Source organism: Rana temporaria, chromosome 4, assembly GCF_905171775.1.
Source record: "Rana temporaria chromosome 4, aRanTem1.1, whole genome shotgun sequence".
NCBI classification, from domain to species: Eukaryota; Metazoa; Chordata; class Amphibia; order Anura; family Ranidae; genus Rana; species Rana temporaria.
In genome coordinates this window covers 238,148,780-238,176,385 of record NC_053492.1, presented here as the reverse complement: position 1 = coordinate 238,176,385, position 27,606 = coordinate 238,148,780, and the positions used below count along the sequence as shown (strand labels likewise).

At 42.7% G+C, this 27,606-nt stretch overlaps 1 protein-coding gene across 1 annotated transcript in view; it reads right to left on the bottom strand.

Moving 5' to 3' along the window:
• The window catches only part of LOC120935704 (protein ripply2.2-like), a 54,502-nt gene extending 27,240 nt beyond the window's left edge, over positions 1 to 27,262 (bottom strand). Inside the window, exons 1-3 of the mRNA XM_040347760.1 lie at positions 27,209 to 27,262; positions 11,861 to 11,935; positions 7,680 to 7,781 (exon numbers count right to left, since the gene is read on the bottom strand). Of these exons, the coding sequence (XP_040203694.1) occupies positions 7,680 to 7,781; positions 11,861 to 11,935; positions 27,209 to 27,262 (231 nt within the window). The remainder of the gene's footprint in view (positions 1 to 7,679; positions 7,782 to 11,860; positions 11,936 to 27,208) is intronic.
• Between the last annotated feature and the right edge of the window lie 344 nt (positions 27,263 to 27,606).

Genomic DNA, 27,606 nt, shown 5'->3' with positions numbered 1-27,606 from the left:
AGGGATCCCACCAACAATTCCACAAAAAAGGTTAGTATTAAAAAATAACATGTGAACAATTAAGCATATTAATCACCCCCCTCTGATGTTGAAAAAATATATTTAGGGGGAGTGGGGCTCAAGATGAGTTTCTCACATGAGAAACAACCCCCCAAAAAAAAACTAACTAAGAAAAATAATTATTAGTATGTAGTTCAAAAATCTAGGGGGGGGGGGTTTGGACAATGGAGGCCACAAATAAACGGGGATATAGGGACACACAAAATGCAGCACTACAATGGAGGCCACAAATAAACGGGGATATAGGGACTATGCTAGGTGGGTTTGGCCACAACATAGAATGATGGACAGGTTGGCTAAATTAAATAAACATGTAGGGCTTTACTAATTGTGTAGAACAGCATACATAGAGACAAAGTGAGCATTCTGAGCATATTCGAAATTTTTTTTTTTTTTTTTTTTTTTTGGGACATAGTTTGACCATTGAAAGAACACCACTTACCTTAACATAGTCCTCCTGAAGAACCTGAATGATGGCCGAACAGGTCTCAGGGATTATGAGGCCCAGAGCCTGGGGGGAGATGCCCGTCGAGAACTTCAAGTCCTGCAGACTTCTCCCTGTTGCAAGGTAGCGCAACGTAGCAACTAGCCTCTGCTCAGCAGTGATGGCTTCCCGCATAACGGTGTCCTGCCTGGTGATATATGGCGACACCAAAGCCAAAAGCTGCTGAAATACGGGGTCAGACATCCTAAGAAAATTCCTGAAATCATCAGGGTTATTTTCTCGGATCTCCCGCAGCAGAGGCATATGAGAGAACTGGTCCCTGCGTAGCAACCAGTTCTTGGTCCACAACCTCCTCCTCACCCTGTTCATGGACCGTCGCTGGGATGCAGCACACATCCTAACAACAAGCACAGCACGATCTCGGCGACGAGTTCGTACCCGCAACATGGCTAGAAAACGGTCGTCAAATCAGATCAGACTAAAAATTACGCCCTGAAGTAAAGAATGGCCTTTGAAGAACGACCTGCTAAACAGCACCGTGCACACAAAACGTAATGCCTAAACAAATACGTCCTTAGTACAAGCACTGTATCACAGATCCGACAACAAATAGACAAACTGTACGACAGAAAACGAAATTTAAAGCACAGTCACTGAAAATCACGAATCGTATCTCACCAAACTTTTACTAACACGCAGCAACACGATATCAGCAAAAGAGGCCGTCTTCCGCATGGAAACGACCCTTTATAGTGACGTCGTGCGTGATTGACGGAACTGCGCTGTGCTAGAGCGTTGTGAAAATGCGATGGTGTGTATGCTACGTCGTTGTTCAAATTGAAGTTTGAAAAATGACGTTTTTTTAAAGCACATAAAGCGTCGCATTTTTCCATCGCAGAAAGCGATGGTGTGTACGCGGCATAAGACTCTTACACTGTCGGATCTTAATTGCAATTTTTTTTTCCGCCGCTAGGTGTCGCCGACGTCGTTTTCCCGATCGAGTATGCAAATTAGCAAAATAGGCGAATTCCCGAATGTACGCCCGACCGACGCAGTGAAGTTACGATGTTTACGTAAGATTTGCGACGTGTAACGTTGCCCCTGCTATATGTTAAGTATGGCTGTCATTCCCGCGTCGAAATTTAAAAATTTACGTTGTTTGTGTAAGTCATCCGTGAATGGCGCTGGACGCCATTTACGTTAACGACGTCATTTAGCGCAATTCACGTCAGGAAATTTTTTAGGGACGGCGCATGCGCAGTACGATCGGCGTGGGAACGCACCGGATTTAAATGATCCACGCCCCCTACCCGGATCATTTGAATAAGGCGGGCTTGCGCCGGAGGATTTACGCTGCGCCACCGCAACTTTACAGGCAAGTGCTTTGTGAATCAAGCACTTGCCCGTAAAACTTGCGGCGGCGTAACGTAAATGTGATATGTTGCGCCGACCGCAGAGATGCGGCGATCTACTAGAATCTGGGCCAATGTATTTAGCCGATTGCTTGGAGTTCCACTTGGCCCAGGTAACTCACTGAAGACAATTACTATAGATTTCTAGAGAGATAATTAAAAACACAATACCAGTGTAAAAACCGGGCTGGGTCACTGAACCCTCTTGAACCCTGTGAAGCCAGACAGATTACCATGAAACTCTTTCAGTGCCCCTAGCAACATTAGCCCCCTCCCTTTACAACATTATTATTTGGAGCTATTTACATTAAGGGCAGGTCTAATTAGAATGGGTGTATCCTCCTGTTGCAGGCCCCAATTTATGCTCCTGATCAGTTTTATGATTGGCAAGTAGGTGCTAACTGCATTGCTCACTGGTATCTCATGTACACACTGTTCAATTAAGGCTGAGCTTGTAATTAGTAGTTCTATTGTGTTTATTTTGTACACATAGTGAGGCAAGCAATGTTTGCATATCAATAAACTATAGTTGCAGACAGTGCGACACGCAAGAGGAAATCACAATAAATGTTGAATGCATGTAATTTCAGTACATGTTAGCCTTAGAAAAAGAAAAGACTATATATATATACACACACACACAGGCCCGGATTCAGAGAGCAGTTACGACGGCGTATCTCCGGATACGCCGTCGTAACTCTGATTTGCAGGGGTCGTATCTATGCGACTGATTCATAGAATCAGTTACGCATAGATTTCCCGAAGATCCGACCGGCGTAAGTGTCTTACACCGTCGTATCTTAGGCTGCATATTTACGCTTGCCGCTAGGTGGCGCTTCCGTATATTTACGCAAGGAATATGCAAATTAGGTAGATACGCTGATTCACAAACGTACGTACCCCCGGAGTTTTTTTTTTACGTTGTTTACGTTAGGCTTTTTCGGCGTAAAGTTACCCCTGCTATATGAGGCGTAGCTAATGTTAAGTATGGACGTCATTCCCGCGTCGAGTTTTGAACATTTTACGTCGTTTGCGTAAGTCGTTCGCGAATAGGGCTGTACGTAAGTTACGTTCACGTCTAAAGCAATGACGATTTGCGGCGTAATTTCGAGCATGCGCACTGGGATTTTTTCACGAACGGCGCATGCGCCGTTTGTAAAATATGTCAAATACGTGGGGTCACAGTGAATTTACATAAAACACGCCCCACATCATCCCCATTTGAATTCGGCGGGCTTACACCGACACACATACGTTACGCCGCCGTAACTAAGGGCGCAAGTTCTTTCTGCATACGGAACTTGCGCCCTAAGTTACGACGGCGTACCGTATCTGCGATACGTTACGCCGCGCCGACAGATACTGCAATGTATGTGAATCCAGGCCAACAGTATATATATTGGACTCAGTGAAGTTAAATTAGAGAATGTGCTCCGATGGAACAAACAGAATGGGACTGTTAATTTATAACTAACTGGTTCAATTGTTTACTTTTAGTTATTTACTACAACACTCTGCCCCACCACTATACCCCAAAATTAGTAGGTAACAGTTGTACTATTGACATTTACCATCCCTTTTATTTCAAGTTTGATCTTGAAATAAAAACAAGATTTGACCTGCAAAGACTTCAGTGTGGTTCGGAGTTACAGTATGTAAGAGTTTTGTCTAGTGAATTTTTGCTGAGTTTCCCAAATCTCCTGCAAACCGATCCCCTACCAGTTAACAGGAATGAAACTGGAATATAATCTTAAATAATAAATAACCTGTAAAATTATATATACCGTGTGTATATGTGTGCATATGTGTGCGTATGTATATATATATATATATACACACACACACACACAAGATTTATCCATCGTCAGGCTGAATAAAAAATACTATCAATGTATGACCAGCTTTAGGCCTTTTTTACATAAAGTAGCCAAGACATGTTGTCATGTAGTCAGCAGTCTTCAAAATATACTTTTCCCAGCATATTGTGTTATATAATTCTGTTTTTAATTAATTATGAATTTGTTTTAAAAGTCCAGTATTGATTTGGGACATTTAAGTAAATTTAAAACCAAAAACAACAATTAAAGCCTCCATAAACTGGCTGAAATTTAATCCATCTGTGGGCAGGCTGGTTGTAATAAAGTTGATATATCGATCGACTACAGTACAACCAGCCTGTTTTTTTGTGCAATTACAGTCTACTGTGATCTTTGTATTCTGACAGTGGGAAAATCTGCTGCTGTCAGAATACAATAGCACAGCGGAAGGGATTTCCCCAACAGCGCAGCCAGTTTCAAGCGATTTTATTTCCTTCAACCCATGGTTGAAGGAAATAAAATTGCTTAATCTATGGTCAGCCTAAATGTATTGCAGCTTACCAGTTCTTAAATAAAGTGGATATAAAAAAGAACAGTTTTCTAGTGAGGAGGAGACCAGAACTGTAAACATGGGTAGGGGCACTTTTGCAGTCTTAATTTTACACAGGTTGGCATCTCTCCCTACAGAAGAAAGTTGACAATAAGGCTGTCCTGAGCTCCCTTTTTTAGTGAGGGGGCTGTTTTTTCCAAAAGCCTTCCTATTGGCCCTTCTAAAATGTTATGGCCCATGATCATGGTTCTAAGGGGATGCAATACATTATCACATAAAAAAATTGCACAGGTGATTGTGCACAAACATCCACCAGGACATCAAATTTCAAACCTGCGATGCTGTGTTGTCTTGCTCTATAGTGACATGCTATCTGTTTTAGTACTGTGTGATGGTTAATATATAGACACTGTGAATTCCGACCCATTGTTTTGGGTTGGGAGGCACCCCGGCTCGGACCGGTATCCCATATTTTTTTGGGGGGGGGCCAGGACCAGAGTCGGGGACCAGAATAATAATATGAGGACACGGTCAAAATCCAATCCAATCAAAGAGACAATCGATGGACTCTTTAGGATTTGTCCCTTAAATTGTTATGTCACTGCATGCAATATCCTGTTGTAGTTAAGATATGGCTACTGAATATCGTTCCAGAATGTATTTTTCTTCAAAAAATAAAATAAAAGAATAAAGAGAATCTGATTTTAAAAAATTCAAACCTGCAGCATAAGCCGAAATTCCAAGGTAGCGGTAAATCCAAATTGTAACCCCATTAAGCTGAGATTTTTTTTATATATATATATATAAATTCAAGTTTTATTCAAATTTTCATACAGTACAAAAGGAAAATTATCAGGGAAAAAATTGCAGTCTCCACTATGACATCTACAGTACCGTATTTGCCTGCCGTATAAGACAACTGGGCGTATAAGACGACCCCCTATTTTTCCAGGAAAAATGTTGGTTTTGGGATATACTCGCCATATAAGACTACCCCCTTCCCACTAGTCTTTCTTGAAGCTAAGGGGTAGCCAGAACAACCGCTGACAGGAACAACCGCTGACAGAAACAGGCTTTTTTCAGATCTCACTGTGCCATTACATGCCTCACTGTGCCATTACATTACATGCCTCCACTGTGCCATTACATTACATTACATGCCTCCACTGTGCCATTACATGCCTCACTGTGCCATTACATTACATGCCCTCACTGTGCCATTACATTACATGCCTTCACTGTGCCATTACATTACATGTCTCCACTGTGCCATTATATTACATGCCTCCACTGTGCCATTACATGCCTCCACTGTGCCATTACATGCCTCCACTGTGCCACCACATGCCTCCACTGTGCCACCACATGCCTACACTGTGCCACCACATGCCTACACTGTGCCACCACATGCCTACACTGTGCCACCACATGCCTCCACTGTGCCGGTCAAGACGATCTCCCTACCTTACTTTCTTTTCAGATTTTGGCTTCCAGGCTGCAGGCATCCAGGATTCAAAAGCATTACATTACATGCCTCACTGTGCCATTACATTACATTACATTACATGCCTCTACTGTGCCATTACATGCCTTACTGTGCCATTACATTACATGCCTTCACTGTGCCATTACATTACATGCCTCCACTGTGCCATTACATTACACTGTGCCATTACATTACATTACATGCCTCCACTGTGCCATTACATGCCTCACTGTGCCATTACATTACATGCCTTCACTGTGCCATTACATTACATGCCTCCACTGTGCCATTACATTACATGTCTCCATTGTGCCATTACATTACATGCCTTCACTGTGCCATTACATTACATGCCTCCACTGTGCCATTACATTACATGTCTCCACTGTGCCATTATATTACATGCCTCCACTGTGCCATTACATGCCTCCACTGTGCCATTTCATACCTCCACTGTGCCATCACATGCCTCCACTGTGCCATTACATGCCTCCACTGTGCCATTACATGCCTCCACTGTGCCACCACATGCCTCCACTGTGCCACCACATGCCTCCACTGTGCCACCACATGCCTCCACTGTGCGACCACATGCCTCCACTGTGCCGCCACATGCCTCCACTGTGCCGGCCAAGACGATCTCCCTACCTTACTTTCTTTTCAGATTTTGACTTCCAGGCTGCGGGCATCCATGATTCAAAAGCCGCGCCTCCTCCTCAGACTGTTCCGTGTAGGCAGAACACTAATTTTCCCAGCAGGGCCTCTGTTCATTGTTCTGCCTATCACGGATGTCCTCTTGTCCGAGGATGAGAAGGCATCCGCCAATCGTGGAACAGTCTGAGGAGGAGGCACGGTTTTTATATCATGGATGCTTGCAGCCTGATGGAGACAGGCACCGGCGTATAAGACGACCTCCAACTTTGGATGCATTTTTTTGCATCCAAAAGGTCGTCTTATACGCCGGAAAATACGGTACCTGTCTTTTCCAGTCAGAAAGTGTAGGACATGTGATTTGTTTCCAAAATCTGTGGATTAGGGATTTTGCCGCTTTCAACAAATGGGAAATTACACTCTATTTATATGCATTTATAGAGGATGGCATCCAATGGAAAGGGAATTGGAAGGGGAAGCTTTCAATCAGCCTAAGGGACAGTTTCTTTATCGTAACATGACATCTGTCCTTAGGACTGGCCGTGAAAGGACAAGGGACAATGTGATGACCCGGGTAGGAGGGTGGGCCTTAGGTCAGTAGTGTGTGCCCATACACATACAATGTAATGGAAGGCTGGAGATATGGCTGAGGTCAGGACTTGCGTAGTGTGTCTCTTCTAGAACCTGAATGAATTAGGCTCCTCTGGACCCACACCAGGCTCTGCCTGTCTAGCAGTACAGGAGGCTGTTGTGTAGTACTCGGGGGTACCTTTCTCTGCTCCTATGTCCGGTGTAGAGACCCTGGACTCTCCTAAGCACAAGCACACATGGGGGCTCTCTGGTGTGTCTGAACCTGGTAGCCCTCAGGCCCCTGAATCACTGCCCCTTCCCAGAGCATGCTCCTGCTTGGGTCAGCGTGCACCCCCCAGGAATTGAAGGCTTTTCCACTGTTCTTCCCCCTGTGATTGCTCTGGCAGCGCTGTTGTCTGCGCTTTTGCAACCACCCCCCCCCCCCCCCCCCCACCCAGTGGACTGACAACCCTCCACCCCCAGTACCAGTCTCTGGGGGAAAAAACATACAGCTCACGTCACTGAGCCAACGAAAGGGAGACTGATTTAATTAAATGACAGTGATATATCATTTTTTTAGTTAGCAATTGTTTTGTCAGGAAATGAAAGAATTTGGGCTGCTCTGCTGTGAATATACTAAAAAAAAACAAAAAAAAACCCGTTATGTAAATGTTTGTAAATAACCTACCTGGTAAAAAGCAAAAAGCAGAATAACACATATATGGTAGCTTACAAAAATACGTTTCTCAATCATAGTACTTTCTTCTTGTTCCGTGAAGGTCATTGCTCCCTACAGTATTTAAAACATCTTTTCAGAATTATTTAGTGTTTATGACATACAAATAGTAGGACAAAAAAAATAAAAATATCAATGTTAGTGACAGCATTTACTTGTCTGGCACCTTAGGTGATAATGTGACCGGTATGACCTGTCTGTCACCACCAAATGGGGGAGAGACTGGAGACTCACAAGCCAAGGTGAAGAATTAGACACTTTACCCATTGCACAGCATTCCACATTCCTTTCTGCTGTGGACTAATGTACTTCTCACATCAGGTAACACATTGCAGTATACTTCATATTCAGATTACTTCTGCATATTAGACTATGTATTACAGTATAAAAAGTATATTTGTGTTTAATTAAAGTTAACCTTTATTACACTGAGGTTTGGACCCAAACAAACAGTACATATATTGGAAAATCTATTTTTTTATCCCCAGTTTGGTTTAAACAGATTCCCTTTAATACTACTTGTAGAGGATGAAGTTATGTAAAAAGGGTTTATTTGTTAATGGATTCTCTAAATGTACAAACTTGGTGCTAGAATGGTAAGTGATCTTTCTTTGCACCAATGGGACCCCTGGGTTCAGTTTTATCCAAACATCCAGTTCCATCTACATAGTTTGTGATTTTCCCAGTTTCTTTATGTGCAGATGTAAATCTAAAATGTTTTGAATTGATTTTTCACAGACTGTTCTTTATTATTCTGGTTGGAAAAGTTTGTATGCCTTTTGGGGCATAGTCCTCCCATAAGTGATTTTGTATAGCACAGTGGTTAGCTCGTCCACTTGGAAGCACTAGGGACATCAGTTCAAATCCCATCCATGGCACTACCTACCTGGCATTTGCATGTTCACCCTGTGCCCACGTTATTACATAGTTACATAGTAGGTGAGGTTGAAAAAAGACACAAGTCCAACCTATGTGTGCGATTATATGTCAGTATTACCTTGTATATCCCTGTATGTTGCCACTTACAGTAAAGAACCCTCTACGTAGTTTAAAGTGGAGGTTTACCCAAAAAAATAAATTTTTAACAGTAGATTGGGCCTAATTACGGGAAGCAGAATCGGGTGTTTTGATTAAAATCAATGCAGTACTTACCTTTTTTGAGATAGATGTTCTCCCGCCGCTTCCGGGTATGGGCTGCGGGACTGGGGATTCCTATTTGATTGACAGCCTTCCGACCGTTGCATACAGCGTGTCACCAGTTTCCGAAAGTAGCCGAACATCGGTTTGCAGGCGCCGTATAGCGCCGCACCGACGTTCGGCAACTCGTGACGCGTTGTATGCGACCGTCGGAAGGCTGTCAATCAAATAGGAACGCCCAGTCCCGAAGACCATACCCGGAAGCGGCGGGAGAACATCTATCTCAAAAAGGTAAGTACTGCATTGATTTTAATCAAAACACCCGATTCTGCTTCCCGTAATTAGGCCCAATCTACTGTTAAAAATTTTTTTTCGGGTGAACTCCCACTTTAAGAACCTCTTGTCTTCTAATTCTAATGAGTGGTCACGTGTCTTGTTAAACTCCCTTCCACAAAAAAGTTTTATCCCTATTGTGGGGTCACAAGTACGGTATTTGTAAATTGAAATCATATCTCCTCTCAAGCATCTCTTCTCCAGAGGGAATAAGTTCAGGGCTTGCAACCTTTCTTAATAACTATCTAAGGAGCAGGGCCCTTTGATTCCTCGTGTATTGTAACTCTACTGTCTTACACGATGTTGTAAAGAGCTGCGCAAACTGTTGGCGCTATATAAATCCTGTATAGTAATGATAATAACTTATATCCTCCGGACCCTTTATTAGCTTTGTTGCCCTTCTTTGTACTCACTCCATTTCCAGTACATACTTCCTGAGGATTCGTACCCAGAAATGTTATTGTATGGTTGAACAGATGGGAGGCATATTATAGCCTTCAAAGCGTATACGACTGATGATGTATGTATTGTCCCTGCTCATGTCACATAATAATCACAATGAAAATTAAAGCAGTAGTAAACCCAAAAGCAAAAATTTTATATTTACAGCGTACAACATTTTAGATGTGGTGGGCTGCATTCGTTTTCCTTCAGATTTTTTCTTAGTTTTCTGATCCAGCCTTGCTTTCTGGATGTAACTTCAAACGAACTCCGTAATAATGCAATTTTAAACAGATTTTATTAATATTTTGTAATAAATGGATATATGTAGGGGCGGACTGACTATTCGGGCACTCGGGCACTGCACGAGGGCCCCATGCCACTAGGGGGCCCCATCAGGGTTGCCAGCCTCAGTAAAACCAGGGACAGTATGTAAAAATCTGTGTTTTTTAAAAAAATCCCAAGATTATAGCTGCCTTGCCTCCCCAGTACCTTTTTGGTGTGTGTATGTGTATTCTGTGCATGTGTATACTGTGTGTGTATATTGTGTGTCTGTGTGTGTGTATACTGTGTATGTATACTGTATGTGTGTGTATACTGTGTGGCCCCATAATCTATTCCCCCCGGGGGCCCCATAATCTCCTATTGGCCGGGGGTCCCATAATCTCCGATTGCCGAGGGCCCCCATGAGTTGTCAGTCCGCCCCTGAGTATATATGTAATGTTTATTCTCTCGATGGTTAGCATCTCTTAAGGGATTGGCATGCACATGTATATATAGTTATTATATATATATATATATAGTTATTGCTTATTTCTATTTTTATATATAAATCGGGTTCCTTAGTAGTCATGATAAAACGGTGATGGCAATGAGTGGTTATGAAGATTAAAGCGGTTGTATACCCAATCATTTTTTTTTTACACCTGAAAGGCAAAAGGCATAATGAGCTAGTATGCACCGCATACTTGCTCATTATGAAATACTTACCTTGGAACGCGGTGTAGAGAACTTACCTGGTCCACGCCGAGCGAGATGTCATCTCGCCTCGGCCTGTCTTCCGGGTATCGCCGCTCCAGCGCTGTGATTGGCTGGAGAGGCGATGTCGCGGGAGACTTCATTCCGGCAAGGTCTGGCGGTTGCCGGGCCTTTAGCCGAGGATCCCTGCTGCGCATGCGCCGCTGCAATCAGCGGCGCATTGCGAGGAGAATATCTCCTAAACCGTACAGGTTTAGGAGATATTCTTTATACCTACAGGTAAGGCCCCATACACACGATAGAATCCATCCGCAGATATATCCCAGCAAATGGGTTTCAGCGGATAGATCCTATGGTGTGTACACGCCAGCGGATCTTTTTCCGCGGATAAATCTCCCCTGGGATGGATTTCCAGCAGATGGATATTTGCTGACATGCACAACATATCCATCTGCTGGAGTCCATCCCAACGGATGGATCCGCTCGTCTGTACAGACTCACCGGATCCATCCGTCCGAAGAGATCCCCCGCATGCGTCGCAATGATTCAACGCATGCGTGGAATTCCTTATATGACAGCGTCGCGCACGTCGCCGCGTCATAATCGCGGCGACGGCGCGACACGTCATCGCCAGAGGTTTTCGGCGCGGATTTCAATGCGATGGTGAGTACACTCCATCGCATTAAAATCTGCTGAAATCCTCGAGAGGATTTATCCGCGGAAACGGTCCGCTGGACCGTATCCGCGGATAAATCCTCCCGTGTGTATGGGGCCTCAGCCTTATTATAGGCTTACCTGTAGGTAAAAGTGGTAGTAAAGACTTTACTACCACTTTAATTAAACAGTGTGGCTCATCACCTGTATTGTACTATGGCAGGGGTAGGCAACCTTAAAGAGGTGGGGATCTGTCTGAACAACAGTGTCGCCTCCTCACACCTGATTTAAATGTTTAATTGCCGTACTACTGTGTCGCATTCGCATGCATTGTATGGCAATCAAAGGTTTAAATCAGGTGGTGAGGAGGCAACACATTGCCTCCTCACCACCTGTCAAATACACTTGGATCACTTTTACGAGAATCAGTAGTACCTGCTGCGCTTCTGAATAAGCTCCTAGTTGCATTTGGCACCCTTAAGGCTCGTCCCCACGTAAAGTTGGGGGGTGGTAAAACCTTGTGGTTGAGTCACGGTTCAGTGTGAAAGCAGACCTATACTATTACGCCCAGTGTATTGCTTCACACTGACCTCTTCTTTCATGCTGCTGGCACCAATCTGAAGACTGCTAACCGGGATACAAGGTGGGGTGCAGTTGGTATCACTCTGCATGGGACAGAAGCCAGCATTACAGAGGAGGCATCAGCTAATATGTCTCTTGCTCCCTACTATAGCTCCAACTTCACAACTAGTCCCTCTGATTTGCACTCTGTTTGATTCTCTGGAATGGCGGGTCAGGAAGCACAGACCCCGATCTATCAGTCACCTGTCCACAATCTACAGGTTGCTAACCCCTGAACTAGGGTGTCCCCTTCTAAATGAGTAAGCTGTTGATAAAAAAACATATAGTAGAAAATAATCTACAATACCAATACTTGCCAAGTGACTATTCTTGCATCTAATGTTGTTATCCTTTTTATATATCCCAAGTATCAAGTCAAGTCAAGTCATGCTTTATTGTCATTCTCCTACACGTAAGGACATACAGTATACTGCTAGTATCAGTTTATCTATCTATTTATTTATTACAGGTATATACAGTATATGACATTGACGATTTACATAGCTCTTTACATATATTGTACATTGACATCAATTGGATTTTGAATATGTACAGTTTACAACTACCATTTGATTTCTGACCAGTTTTTGGACTAGGTCTTTACTAGGTGTTTACTTACTTACTGCCCAGGGGACTACCAATAATTTCAAGAACAAAATTGACACAATTCGTGATGAGATATCCAACGTTCAGATTTCTCTTCCAACTAACACATCAGGTCCAACACCACACTCAGTACTTACCTCCTTCAGCCCTGTTACTCTTTTCCGAGGCCCTCTTCAACACCTGTTCCCTCACAATGACTATGACCCCCTTTCTGCTCTATCCCAAACTCTCTAACCCACATCCTTAACCCCTCCCTTTCCTCTGGCACCTTTCCCTCCTCATTCAAAAACATGCACTGTGTCCCCCCATTCCTAAAAAACCCTCACTGGACCTCACCTGTTTGACTAACTGAAGACCCATCTCCCTGCTCCTGTTTGCCTCCAAGCTTCTTGAACACATTGTCCACAACCGCATCAGTTGCTACTTCATTGACAACAATTTTCTTAAACCCCTAGAGTCTCGCTTCAGCCTACAACATTCCACTGAAACTGCCCCACTAAAACTCACTAATGACCTACTTACTGCTAAAACCAATGGCCATTACTCCATACTCATACTCTAAAGCCCCGTACACATGATCGGAATTTCCGATGGAAAAAGTCAGATGGACTTTTTCCATCGGAAATTCCGACCGTGTGTATGCCCCATAGGATTATTTCCATCAGATATTCCGATGAATTCCGTCATAGTTTAGATAGAGAACATGTTCTCTTTTACCCCGATGGAATTCTGTCGGAATTCCGATGTGATTTTGGTCGGACAAAGGTCTAACCGTGTGTACGGGGATTTAGACTTTTCCGCTGCCTTTGACACGGTTGACCACCCACTCCTCCTCAATAAACTTGATTCCCTTGGCCTCTGCAACTTTATTCTTTCCTGGTTCTCCTCTTACCTATCTAAGCACACTTTCAGTGTCACATACAACACCATCTCCTCCTCTCCTCTTCTACTTTCTGTTGGGGTACTACAAGGCTCCGTCCTTGGGTCCCTTCTATTCTCTCTCTACACCTACTTCCTGTGCCAGTTGATAACCACCCATGGCTTCCAATACCGTCTCTTCGCCAATGACACCCAGATCTATCTCTCCACCCCCCAACTCACACCCTCGATCTCCTCAAGTATCACAAATTTACTGAGCGACACATCTGTATGGATGTCACACCACTTTCTCAAACTCAATCTTTTTTTTAAACTGAGCTTATAATATCCCCCCACCACCCCATGACTTTACCATTGTCAACAACAACAACACAACCATTGGTCCCTCCACACATGCCAGGGCGCTGGGTGTATTCCTAGACTCTGACCTCTCCTTCAGCCCCATAGTTCAATCACTGGCTAAATCTTGCCACCTAAACCTCATCAACATTTCCAGGATCCCCCTACACAGGCTATCCCCCCTTTAAACTTTTCGCTACCAAAGCCGTCGCATTTTCTGCACACATGCTTACAAAAAACCTTTTTAGGCCTGAAGATTAAACAAAATCCTCAAACATTATATATTTTCTGAAAACAGTTCCTATGTGTTCATATGTGCGTATATGTGGGGGTAGAGGTGATGGTTTGACAGTTTGGTTGAAGAAGCGAGTGAACAAGACAGTTTGAAATCCCGGCATTCCAGGAATCGAACTGTTTTTTTAAACTGTTGAATCTATGGATTTAGTATTTAGCTTTATGATTTACTGCTGTTCAGGGGGTCCGGGCTTCAGCAAAAGGGTGGCCTCCAGCAAGAAGAAACAGAAACAATGCTGAAAGCAGTTTACAGCACACACTCATTTTGGTAGTATAATTATTAAAGCGTTTGTTAACCTAAAAAAAGCAGATTAGGCAGCACAGTGATTGTGCTGTGTAATCTGCCCCCCTCTAAACTGTAAAAAAACCCGGCTGAATCTGCCACTTCCAGTATCCCCCTCTCTGTACTGACCACGATAATCAGGGTCAGAGTACGTCCCTCACCCCCTCCTCAGTGCTTGTCAGCTCTGTGTCTCTGTCTCCGCCCCCCAGCCGCTATTATTAAAAATAAAAAAAATAGAGGGGCTGACAATGAGTTATAATTTTGAGTTAACCAACACTTTAATGTGAAATATATGTTTCTTCCTACAGTTGTTATGGGTAAAGTTCTGCTTTAACCACTTCAGCCCTGGAAGGTTTTGCCCTATTAATGATGGGCCATTTTTTGCGATACAGCGCTGCATTGCTTTAACTGACAATTGCGCAGTCATGCGCCACTGTACCCAAATAAAATTGTTATCCTTTTTTCCCCCCACAAATAGAACTTTCTTTTGGTGGTATTTTATCACCTCTGCGGTTTTTATTTTTTGCACTAAAAAACAAAATATATATATATTTTTTACTTTCTGGTATAAAGCATCCAATAATAAAATAAAAAAATAGAATTTCATATTCTGCTACATATTTTTGATAAAAATTTCAATAAGCCTTGTTTACATCTGCCCTTCCTGTGAACTATCGCGGGTGGCCAACGGCAATCGTGGCTGCCGGACCCGTTGATTGGCTCCTGCTGTGTTCAATCACAGCGGGAGCGGGTCGCTGGTGGCATGCCCCCCTAGAACTTGTGCATAAAGTCACATACAGGTACGTGATTTCACGCAGCTGGGCTGCCCTGCTGCAGTATATATGCTGTGGGCGGTCCGGAAGCGGTTAAAGAAAGAAACGGAAAGTTTTGGGCTGCAGAACAAAAAAAGGCACTAAACATTTCTAAAAAGAATTCTAAAAAGAATTAAACATTCTGTTATTATGTAACAGAGAGGGGGGCTGAAACAGGAGAGAAATTTTAATTTTAATGGGTGAAGGTCCACTTGTTTTGCGCTGCAGGAAGCTTAAAAGATCTGTTTAAAAAAAAAAAAAAAATATTACACAAATCTTTCCCTGACAATATTTTTCTAGCAATTAGACATGAGAAAATAATATATTACACAAACTTCAACAAAAGATCAATACAAACATTGCCTGTTGTTTTTCAATAGACAAGGAAATATATCTTTCTAGACAAAAATACGTTTTCTCAGCATGTAAAGTGTGTTGAGGGGGAGTTGGCACGCATCCTTGTATTTTTACATTACAACACAGTTATTTGTGTTGCATTTGGAAATCAATTCCTAAATTATAATTGTCCAGGAGACTGCAATGAACATTTAAAGCATTTACTATTGGCTACATGAATGTGAAACTGTGGAAACCGTGGTACAACAGCTCCTCCAAGTGGATATAAAGGAGAATACTAGTTCAACTGTAATACAAAACAGTTCAACCACAAATGGATAATGTAGTAGTTTACACGTTGTGAACTATTATTGTAACATTTGCCTGACTCATTGAAATGTCTTTCATGTTATTATATGCTTGATGTTAGTAGCATCCAGCAGTAATTTGTCCAGTTACAGTATATAGTGCTAACATGTTAAGCAGTACTTTTTGAAGTATGGAGAATAATTCATATCAATCTCTGTCTGTAAAAAGGGACTAGGCAAGCTACCTAAACTTCAAAGGAAAAATAAACACATCCTGTTGGCCACACAACTGTAAGCACTTTTATTTAAACCACTAGAATAAAATAACATATCCACAGAGTAGAGGGCATTAGTAGAATACAGCTAACATGTCAGGGCTCAAGTCCTGCGGGAACGCGTGGGAACGGAGTTCCTGCACTTTTTTCACAGCAGGAACGCAGTTCCCTTTGCAGGATTAGAGCAGCCGAGAGCAGCCGAGCGGCGATGCCCAGCTCGAGTCACTGTCAGGGGCAGGCGAACCTTAGTAATCCTTTGTTACTGGCTGCTTCCTGTATATGGATTCATCGGGTAGTGTGCGGGCATTCCGTCACTTCTTCGATGCCGCAATGTCTACTGGGAACAATGACAAAAGCTCCCAGGAGGCATTGCGGCATCGAAGAAGTGACAGAATGCCCGCACACTACCCGATGAATCCATATACAGGAAGTGGCCAGTAACATAAAGGATTACTAAGGTACAGTGGATAGAAAAAAAACATGCGGTTTAGTAATTATGCATATGAGCGTATAATTTATTTTTTTTGTTGGTGGGGGAGTGGATCTTGGGTGGGAGTTCCCACACTTTTTCCCCCAGGACCCCTGCATGTATTCTGACTCAGATATGAATAAGTACTGGGTGAGCTGAAAAGCGTTAGCTAATAATGCCCTCTACTCTGTATTATTATTATTATGCAGGATTTATATAGCATCAACAGTTTACACAGCACTTTGCAACTTGAGGGTAGACAGTACAAATGCAATACACTTTAATACAGTAGGAATCAGAGGGCCCTGCTCCTCAGAGCTTGCAATCTAATTAGAGGTTGCAAGCTCAGAGGAGCAGGGCCCTCTGATTCCTACTGTATTAAAGTGTATTGCATTTGTACTGTCTACCCTCAAGTTGCAAAGCGCTGCGTAAACTGTTGACGCTATATAAATCCTGCATAATAATAATAATACAGAGTAGAGGGCATTATTAGATAGCGCTTTTCAGCTAACTCAATACTTATTTATATCTGAGTCAGAATACATGTTAGCTGTATTCTACTAATGCCCTCTACTCTGTCTGTGGATATGTGATTTTATTCTAGTGGAGTCAATAAAGGTGCTTACAGTTGTGCGGCCAGCCAGATGTGTTTCTTTTTCCTATTAAGCAAGCCACAAGGTGGGCCAGCACGTATCAATGTGGTAGCTGAGGTTCAGGGCTGGACTGGGACAAAAATGTGGCCCTGGACTTCATCCAGACCGGCCCAGGGCACAACAGTACAGGGAACACCACATTGAGGCACAGCACACCAGGGCATGGGGCACATAGCACATCAGGGAACATAGCAATTAGGGCACAGGGCACATTATGGTGAACATCGTTTACCAGCCAGCATGAAGAGTAGCACAGGAAGCTCGGCTCCCTGGCGGCCCCTCCTCTCTTCTCGTCCATCCCAGATGACGTCACAAGCAAATGGGGATGGACGAGAAGAGAGGAGGGGCCACCGGGGAGCAGTGTGAGTGCCGTGACAGGAGAGAGAACATATTACACATGCTTCCTGCGCTACTCTGCATGCTCGCTAAATCTCGATCCACCCAGCTGTCAGTGATTGACGGGTAGATCACCATGGACCTCCGACCGGCCCACTGAGCCATCGGCCCACCGGGAATCTCCTGGTAGTCCCGATGGCCAGTCCTGAGGTGGATCAGCAGACTGACCTGGAGCAGTGCTTATCTTCTAACTAGTTAAACTATAAATTTGTCATTTATTTCTGAATTGTGTGTAGCACTTACCCCCAGAGGGGCCGCTGAGAATATGCCCAGGTCTCCCATGCTAGTACAAAGGTTGCCATCCACAAGCATAATTTCATGCACACTGACTAACAGGCTCAGTCTAGGGGATGTCTTTTTAGAATTTATTTCTAAATAACTTGAACAGGAGAGGGGTTCAGGAATCAATATACTCCAAACAATAGCAGAAATAACAGGAAGACAGCTTCTCGCTAATTTTCTCGAATGCCTTGTACACACCAATCGGTTTTCCCGGTGGTAAAAAGTCTGCCGGGAAAACCGAGAACCTGCTCAATTGCTTTTTCCTTCTACACACGGCCGGGTTTCCCGACAGGAAAACTGCCATGAGAGCTTTGGTCGGGAAACCCAACCGTGTGTATGCTCCACCGCAGGTTTTCCCCATAGGGAAACTGCCGGCTTAAAAACCACCGGGAATCCCGGCAGAAAAAAGAGAACATGTTCACCCAACAAATGCAATTCAAAATGCTAACAACAACTTACAAAGCTATCCACAACCCTGCCCCCAGCTACATCACTAACCTAGTCTCAAAATACTAACCCGATCCTTCACTTCGTTCCTCCCAAGACCCCCTGCTCTCTAAACTTCCTTGTCACCTCCTCCCATGCTCGCCTCCAGGACTTCTGCCAAGCCTCTCCCATCCTCTGGAACTCACTACCCCAATCTGTCTGACTATCTCCCACTCTGTCCACTTTTAGACGATCCCTGAAAACCCTTCTCTTCAGAGAAGCCTACCCTGCCCCCACTTAACAACTTTACATTTATTTTCTCCATCAGCTCATCCCCCATAGTTATTACCTGATGTGTCTCTGGACCCCTCTCCCTCTTAGATTGCAAGCTTTAATGAGCAGGGCCCTCTGATTCTTACTGTATTAAATGGTATTGTAATTGTACTGTCTACCCTTATCTTTTAAAGCGCTGCATAAACAGTTGGCACTATAAAATCTTGTATAATAATAATAATATGTAATGAATATAATTTTTGGGATAAGTAAAAGTGACACTAAACTTTATCTTTATTCTCCAAAATAATCCATACACATAATCTACATATTGGCCTTGTAATCTATTTTTCAATAATTATTTTAACTCTGTTTTTGTGCCTCCTTGTAACGTCATCAGTGAGCTCTTGAACCTTTCCTTCTTCTTCTCTCACGTATGTTTATTTGGAATGAGCAGTGCACTTACTGTAGTCGTAGTCATGTGCACTGCTCTGTGCACATAGCAAATCCCATTGTCCATGATCCCTAGTTTATCTCATTCTCAGGAGTAGGCAAAAGAGGGTGGCATATACATACAGTAGGACCATAGAGAACACATGTAGTCACCTTCTACCAGAGAGGGAGGTCACAGCAGCAAATAAACTGGAATTCACAGATTTGATGAGGTTGATAGCAAAAAGTTAAAGTGATATTAAAAACTCTCTTCCTTTAAAAAAAAAAAATAGCAAACATGTTAAAATAACCTGCTCAGTGCAGTGGTTTTGCACAGAGCAGCCCTGATCCTCCTCTTCTTGGGTCCCTTGCCGGTGCTCTTGTTCCCTACCTCCTGCCAAGTGCTTAGAGCAAGCAGCTGGCAATGGGGGCACCCAAGCAGGCTCGTTCACAAGCCGCAGCTCTGTGTGTCCATTCAGACAAGGAGCTGCGACAAATCCCCATCCCCTCTCTATTATCATTGGCTCACTGGCTGTGATTGACAGCAGCGAAAACCAATTCAGTTCATTTTAGATTGTAAGCTCTCACAAGCAAGCTTAGATTGTAAGCTCACCTAATTCTCTTAAAAGAAAATATAAGAGCCAATAGGTTCCAAACCCGTGCAAATTAATGACCAAACAAGATAAAAAAACTACATTTAAGAGCTGTGTGTTGTAAAGTGTGGTCTTAAAGCTGCCCATACAATGGCAGTGATTCGCCCAGGAGAGCTAACCTGCTGCAGTAAAACTGGTTAAAATACAAAAATCTTTAATAGATACTGCCCTCTAGTGGTCGTTTTATATATTACCACTAAAGTATTAGAATAGGGGAGACTTGTTCCATTGACCATAAGTTATTATAGTATAATGGTATATCTTTAATGACCACTTGAGGTCTCCCCTGCTCTAATTCTCTAGTGTTCATGGATAAAACGGCCACTAGAGGCCACTTAAACCCCGGACCAAAGACCAGGCCACTTTTTGCGATTCGGCACTGCGTCGCTATAACTGACAATTGCGCGGTCGTGTGACGTGGCTCCCAAACAAAATTGGCGTCCTTTTTTTCCCACAAATAGAGCTTTCTTTTGGTGGTATTTGATCACCTGCGGTTTTTAGTTTTTGCGCTATAAACAAAAATAGAGCGACAATTTTGAAAAAAAATAATATTTTTTACTTTTTGCTATAATAAATATCCCCCAAAAATATATAAAAAAACTATTTTTTTCCTCAGTTTAGGCCGATACAAATTCTTCTACATATTTTTTGTAAAAAAATCGCAATAAGAGTTTATTGATTGGTTTTATGGCATTTTTATTATTTTTTTTTTGTTACTAGTAATGGCGGCGATCAACGATTTTTATCGGTACTGCGACATTATGGCGGACACTTTTGACACATTTTTGGGACCATTGGCATTTTTATAGCGATCAGTGCTATAAAAATGCATTGATTACTATAAAAATGCCACTGGCAGGGAAGGGGTTAACACTAGGGAGCGAGGAAGGGGTTAAAGTGGAGGTTCACCCAAAATCTTAATTTTTAACATTAGATTGATGCTCATTTTGTCAAGGGGAATCGGGTGTTTGTTTTAAAATCGAAGCAGTACTTACTGTTTTGGAGAGAGATCTTCTCCGCCGCTTCCGGGTATGGGCTGCGGGAGACTGGGCGTTCCTATTTGATTGACAGGCTTTCGACGGTCGCATACATCGCGTCACGATTTTCCGAAAGTAGCCGAACGTCGGTGCGCAGGCGCCCTTTAGAGCCGCACTGACGTTCGGCTTCTTTCGGCTACTCGTGACACAATGTATGCGACCGTCGGAAGCCTGTCGGAAGCCTGTCAATCAAATAGGAATGCCCAGTCCCGAAGACCTTACAATGTATGAACAGACAATCAGGCATTTCTCCCCCTGACAGGACCGGGAGGTGTGTTTACACACACATCTCCCGGTTCTCGCTCAGTAACGATCGATCGTGGGTGCCCGGCAGTGATCGTGCCCGCCGGGCACGCGCGTCGGCGTCAGGGGCGAGCGGGGGGCGCACGTTCGCGCCCCTATTGGCTGCTCGGCGAGATGACGTATAGCTAGGTGGTCTCGCCCAGCAGAGCCGACCTGCCGCCGTATAACTGTTATACGGCGGCTGGTTGGCAAGCAGTTAAAGGAACACTAAAGAGAATTATTTTTTTTTTAAATAACAAACATGTTATGCTTACGTCCACTGTGCAGCTCGTTTTGCACAGAGTGGCCCCGAACCTGGTCTTCTGGGGTCCCTTGGCGGCTGTCTTGGGGTTTGTTCTATTGAATTAGTATAGTAAAATGTATTATCTTCAATGACCACTTGAGGTCTCCCCTATTCTAATCCTTTAGTGGTAATATATAAAACGGCCACTAGAGGCCAGTACCTACTAACGATATGATTAAAGATTTTTGTTTTTTAAACTTGATTTTATAGGTGTTAGATGGCAATACATTTATAAATAGAATATTTTATGATAGATGAGTATCTTAAAACTAATTTGCATTATTATGGCTGCATAATAATTAAGGATGTCTGTGGATTCAATCGGATTGGTCCATGCTGGTTATGAACTATAGAAAAAATGGAAATTCAGAGCCAACATAAATTATTCTATAATTATTTTAAAGCTGCTCCTCTGTGTTAAAGTGTGAACTATAAAATGTTGGAAGTGAATGTAGAGGGCGCTCAACTATAGTGTATAACTACCAAATATCAACCTATAGTTGTGATAAATACCAATAATAAAAATATATACCAGTACCAAATAATTAATATTGCAAAACAAGTGACAATAGTGCACCAAACACTAGTACAAATAATACAATAGTGACCAATATTTTAAAGTCCCAATATTTAAGTTGTGGTAAATCCAATGATAGATCTTCTTTAACAACTACGCCTGTAATCTTGCTTAAGGTGATGTTATTTTTCCTCCACCAAACATTGAAATCTGTCTCCACCCAAAGTGCTCAGATATAAAATGCGCTTACCAAAAATACCTGACTTCTTTAATGAAAAAGAAAGTCAGATATAGCGTTGACAGGATTGTGCCTGCACACATGCTGGATTGACAGGCATTTTTCTATTGCCTCACTCCCGGAGTTTCAGGTTAGATAGATAAAAAAACAGAAAAGCCCATAGCATAATACTGTTTTATTCTTAAAAAATGAATATAAAAAGAATGCCAAGTGGCCTCTTACATTAAAATGTGTCTCTCGGCACTGGGGCTGCAGATATGTCAACAATCTTTGGGGTGCCGCTGCGCTCTCACCTCCGTGGCAGCGTGCATTCCACCGGACTCTGCTAACTCCTCAAGCGCTGGAGATGGCGTAGGCAGACACGTGACCAGGTACCGCCGCCGACGTACGTTTCGTTGGTTTACATCTTCAGGGGGCGTGCCTGGTCACTAAGGATCACGGTATTTGTAGTCTGTCTGACGATCTCATTGGAACTCAAACGGGGAAATGAAAGCCAAGTGTATTGCAGCCACAGTGATGATCAGCTGAGCAATTACATGTATGGCATATTATTTAAATACAATTACCTAAGAAAACATTATAAGTATAATATTTAAACCCAACACTACGGAATAAGATTGCAATAATTTATGTATATACTCCCACATATGCTGCGCTCAATAGGAGACATGATGCTGCATTAACCCTATAATAAGGTTATGAACTATATAAAAGCAGTCAGACGTATCCAAGCACACAACCCCTGAAGACGTCAGATGTAGGCTGACGAAACGGCGTTGGGTGGTTTTTGAGATATGTTATTTCCGTTTAGCTGGATCGCAGGTGGATTCCTATATAATACATGCTGATTCTTGTCTTCTTTGATGTAAGTGCAATGCAACCTTAATTTAAAATAAATTATTTGAATTACTGCACCATGAAAGTATTCTTTCCTCTCCCACTATATATGGCAAAACTGGAGCTTTGAATTCACTATCTATATAAATATTGAATGAATGACAGCAGAGGTTTAGATTCATTCCTGTGACCTTATGTATAAAAACTTGGATTTTCCCATATGCCACATTTTTATGTGGTTTTTATCATTCAAATGAAGATTTATTTGTTTATTCACTATGGTGATTTATGATATGTAATTTATGATGAGTTTCTGTGTAACTGTACTGTCTCCCTTTATTTTGTAAAATACTGTGCAAACTTACTATATATAAATCCTGTATATTATTAGTTTAAGTATACGTTTTTAACCATGTTGTACATTTTTAGTACACTACATTGTCATGTTTTCTTTTGTTACAAAATGTGTATCCCTTTTCCCTTTGGTTTGGTCTGCTAATTGCAGTTTGCCTATTTTTAGCTCACTGGATACACATGTTCAGGGTCACTGGTTACACTCAGCAGAGCTGTTAGCTAGTTACAGTCCACCTCTTCAACACTGCTCCAACTCCAGCTTTCTTCAGTTCTCCAGAAAGGCTGATTGAGGATTAGACATGTGTTATTTATTTTGTTAATCGCTAGCCGACTGCCTCAAACGTATATATACGTTGCTCTGAATTCTGCCCCCTGGCGGGCACGCGCTCCTGCCGCGGTCTCCATGACTGTGCCTGTGGTACCCGCGGACTCAATGTCCGACGGTGTTCCACGATCAGGTCACGGAACGGCAGAACGGGGGGGTGTCTTTGTAAAAAAGGCATCTCCCTGTTCTGCCTGGTGACATGTCACTGATCATCTGCTTCCTCTCATCGGAAGCATCGATCAGTGACGTGTCACAGTAATCCACGCCCCTAACAGTTAGAATCACTCCCTAGGACACACTTAACCCCCTACCCGCCCCCCTATTTTGTAGACACTATAACTTTTGCGCAAACCAATCAATATAAGCTTATTGCAATTTTTTTTACCAAGAATATGTAGAAGAATACGTATCGGCCTAAACTGAGAAAAAAATTGCTTTTAACCACATATACCCCTTCTTGACCAGGTGAAATTTCAGCTTGTGGCACTGCGTCACTTTAACTGACAATTGCGCGGTCGTGCGACGTGGCTCCCAAACAAAATTGACGTCCTTTTTTCCCCACAAATAGAGCTTTCTTTTGGTGGTATTTGATCGCCTCTGCGGTTTTTATTTTTTGCGCTATAAACAAAAATAGAGCAACAATTTTGAAAAAAAAAAAAAAAATTTTTACTTGTTGCTGTAATAAATAGCTCAATGTTTTAAAAAAAACATTTTTTTTCTCAGTCTAGGCAATACCTATTCTTCTACATATTTTTGGTAAAAAAAAAAAAAATCGCAAGAAGCGTCTGGTTTGCGCAAAAGTTATTGCTCTTACAAAATAGGGGACAGAATTATTATTATTTTTTATTATTTTTTTTTACTACTAATGGCGGCGATCAGCATTTTTTTCGTGACTGCGACATTATGGCGGAGACATCGGACACTTTTGACACATTTTTGGTGCCATTCACATTTATACAGCGATCAGTGCTATAAATATGCACTAATTACTGTATAAATGTGACTGGCATTGAAGGGGTTAACACTAGGGGGTGAGGAAGGGGTTAAATGTGTACCCTGAATTGTGTTCTAACTGTGTGTGGAGGGGGGTGACTGGGGAAGGTGACCGATCTATGTCCCTATGTACAAGGGACACAGATCGTTCTCCTCTCTCCCTGACAGGACATGGATCTCTGTGTTTACACAGAGCTCCACGTCTTGTCCCTGTAGCCGCCGATCCCGAGTGGCTGGCGGACATCACGGCCGCCAGGCACGCGCATCGACATCTCAGCGACGCGGCGGGCACGCGTGCGTCGCCGACGGGGCGCGCGCGCCGCCGACTGCACGCGCAGGCCATAAAAACACGGCCAGTTAGAGAAGTAGAACCACCCTGCGGTCGTATAAAGTCGTACGGCCGTCGGGTAGTGATTAAATAAAAAAATTGGATATTTATTATAGCAAAAAGTACAAAATATTTTTTTTTTCTACATTGTCGCTCTATGTTTGTTTATAGCGCACGAAAATAAAAACCGCAGAGGTGATCAAATACCACCAAAAGAAAGCTCTATTTGTGGGAAAAAAGGACGTCAGCGCAAAAGGACCGCACAATTGTCAGTTAAAGTGCAGAATCGCAAAAAGTGGCCTGGTCATTTGGCAGCCAAATGGTTTGGGGCTGAAGTCGGTAAGAAACTTCAACCAGTCCGAAATAAATTACAACTAATTTTATTGATTTGTTTGTTTTATGCTATTAACTATACAAAACCCTCCTACATTGATGTTGTGCTGCCTTGCTGAATACAAGTACATGACAGGCCTGCTTTAACTGTGTGTAGGCAGGTGAAGTTTGGCCTCCCCACATAGGTGGCACTGTTTCGGCAACCATTATGCAGAGGGAAGAAGAGTGGCCATGGGGAGCTTTTGTTCCTCTGAGGCCTCCGTATGTGTCATCAGGGGCTGATTAGATGCTGCTGTGCTGAATGACCTCTACAGTCATCTTTAGTGAGGGCAGAGCTAATATATATATATATATATATATATATACTGTGATTTTCACCTATTCTCCAACAAGATTCGCCAGTTATAAATTTGCATCAAATGAGATTCTGTGAGAATTAAACAAAAAACTTTGATGCCTGTTTTTCACGGGAAACCCAATTTATGATACTGTTTAAGCCATTTATCCCTCAGAGAATGTAGATTCAATTTACAATTTGCCAGATATTCACCCAGCCTAAATTTCAAAATATTTACCTGGGTGAAATTTTGACTTAAATGTGATTTGTAGCTTGTGGACTTGTGTGTTTAGCCATTTGGCATGCTGTAGTCAGATGACCCTTCTCTACTTTGTGTTAGTGTTGTTTGAGAATGACTTTTTATCTTCTTCCTATTAATGCAGCTCCAGCATTATTACTTTTGGCAGGACAGAGTAGCGAACAACCAATTTGGGTTTAAAGTATAACTAAAGGCAACAAAAACTTCTTTTTAGTTTTGGATGGAGTGGAGAGGGTTTGGAACCCTCTCTATTTGTCCTGTTTACCATTATCACTAAAAGTAAAAGAAAATCCCAAATGTTGGGTTGTCATCTGAAAAAGGGGAAAGTGTGAGGGGAAATCTTCCAATGAGGACACTAGTTCTGGTGATCTGGGGGTCCCCAAGGAATTCCCTAAATTTGCAGAGATTTACACTCACTTTCTGTTAGGCTATGGGACAAATAGGAAGTGAAGGAAAATCTCTGCAATGAGACACGGATGGCCTCACGCCCTCCCTTGCTCTATCCGAAAATGCAAAAAAAAGTTTTGCCTATAGTTCTACTTTAATGTGAGCTGCTTCTTTCTCTGAGGCTGAGACAGGCTGAGACAGCCATGCCAGTTTCGAACTTAGGATTTTTCATTAGACTCTCTTAACACCAAGGTGGTGAAGCCTTGCCTGTCTAGGCCTGGCTTGAGAGTAAGTCCATTTTTGCATGTTGGTATTATGTTTTTCTCATGTAGCATCCTCTTGAAAATCCAAATTGCAAGCAATAATTGTTGAACCCTATGTTTCTTTTTCCAGTTACCAATTAAACCCGTTCAACCAATTAACTTTCCACTTTACCACACTTATTATTTCAGTATGTTCAACAAATTACAAAAATGTGTATATAAAGTCCATACATAAATATATCACAAATAAACAGTGGTTACAGTTCCCCAAAATGTGCACTCGTATGTAACCATGTATACAATATAACACATTCTCTCCTAAAAAGTATCAATGTAAAATTTAGTCTCAGTGACATCCATATTCCATCTCCCCACCTTCACCAAGTGTATTCTTTATTAGTGAGAATGTTAATTTCTTAGTGCTCCTACTGTACTCTGCATCCTTCACCTGATGCCTCTACCTCTTTAAGTCTTATACATTTTTTTTGTATCAGCTGCAAACCCTCTCCTTGGCTCTACTTGGGGGGCATCTCCTCTATACATCAGCATTACCCTTTTACATTACACTCCCCCATTACAACAGAGTCAGCCCCCTTCAAATCAGAGTTCTACCCAACACACTGGAAACTCCCATCACAAAATATTTCCCCTATCACATCAGAGTCCTCCCCTTCCCACCAGACCCCCCATCTTTCCCCCAAGGAGCCCCCACACACATCAGAATCACTCCCTCCCATCAAAGGCCCCCGTCACATTAGAGTCCCCCCAGTCACGAGTCTTCAGTCCTCACTTCACAAACAATCCTACCTGGACAAAAGAAGGAGGTTCATCCTCTTCTGAAGGTCCACCCTGGATCAACATCATGCATTTCTATGGTGTAGGCAGGCTTTCAGTACCAATAAACGACATAATGTGTGTGTTCTGGTTGGCTCCCCTTCATCAAGGAAATGAATGATGTGCTGCAGCGTGCCCCCTAGCCTCTCACTGATGTCACTGATCCTGGGGGGGGGGGGCATAAATGAAGTCTGGTGCAAAACAGCACCAACCCTAGTTCCAACCCTGCCACGAATACCAGTTTTAGAAAATAATCTTCCAATAGCCACTTTGCCCAACATTGCTAAACAGTAGCTCCCATCTGTCATGCACTGCTAAACATAGACTCTCTCCTGGCATGCATGACTAGTAGGTGCAGTTAGCTTGCTTGC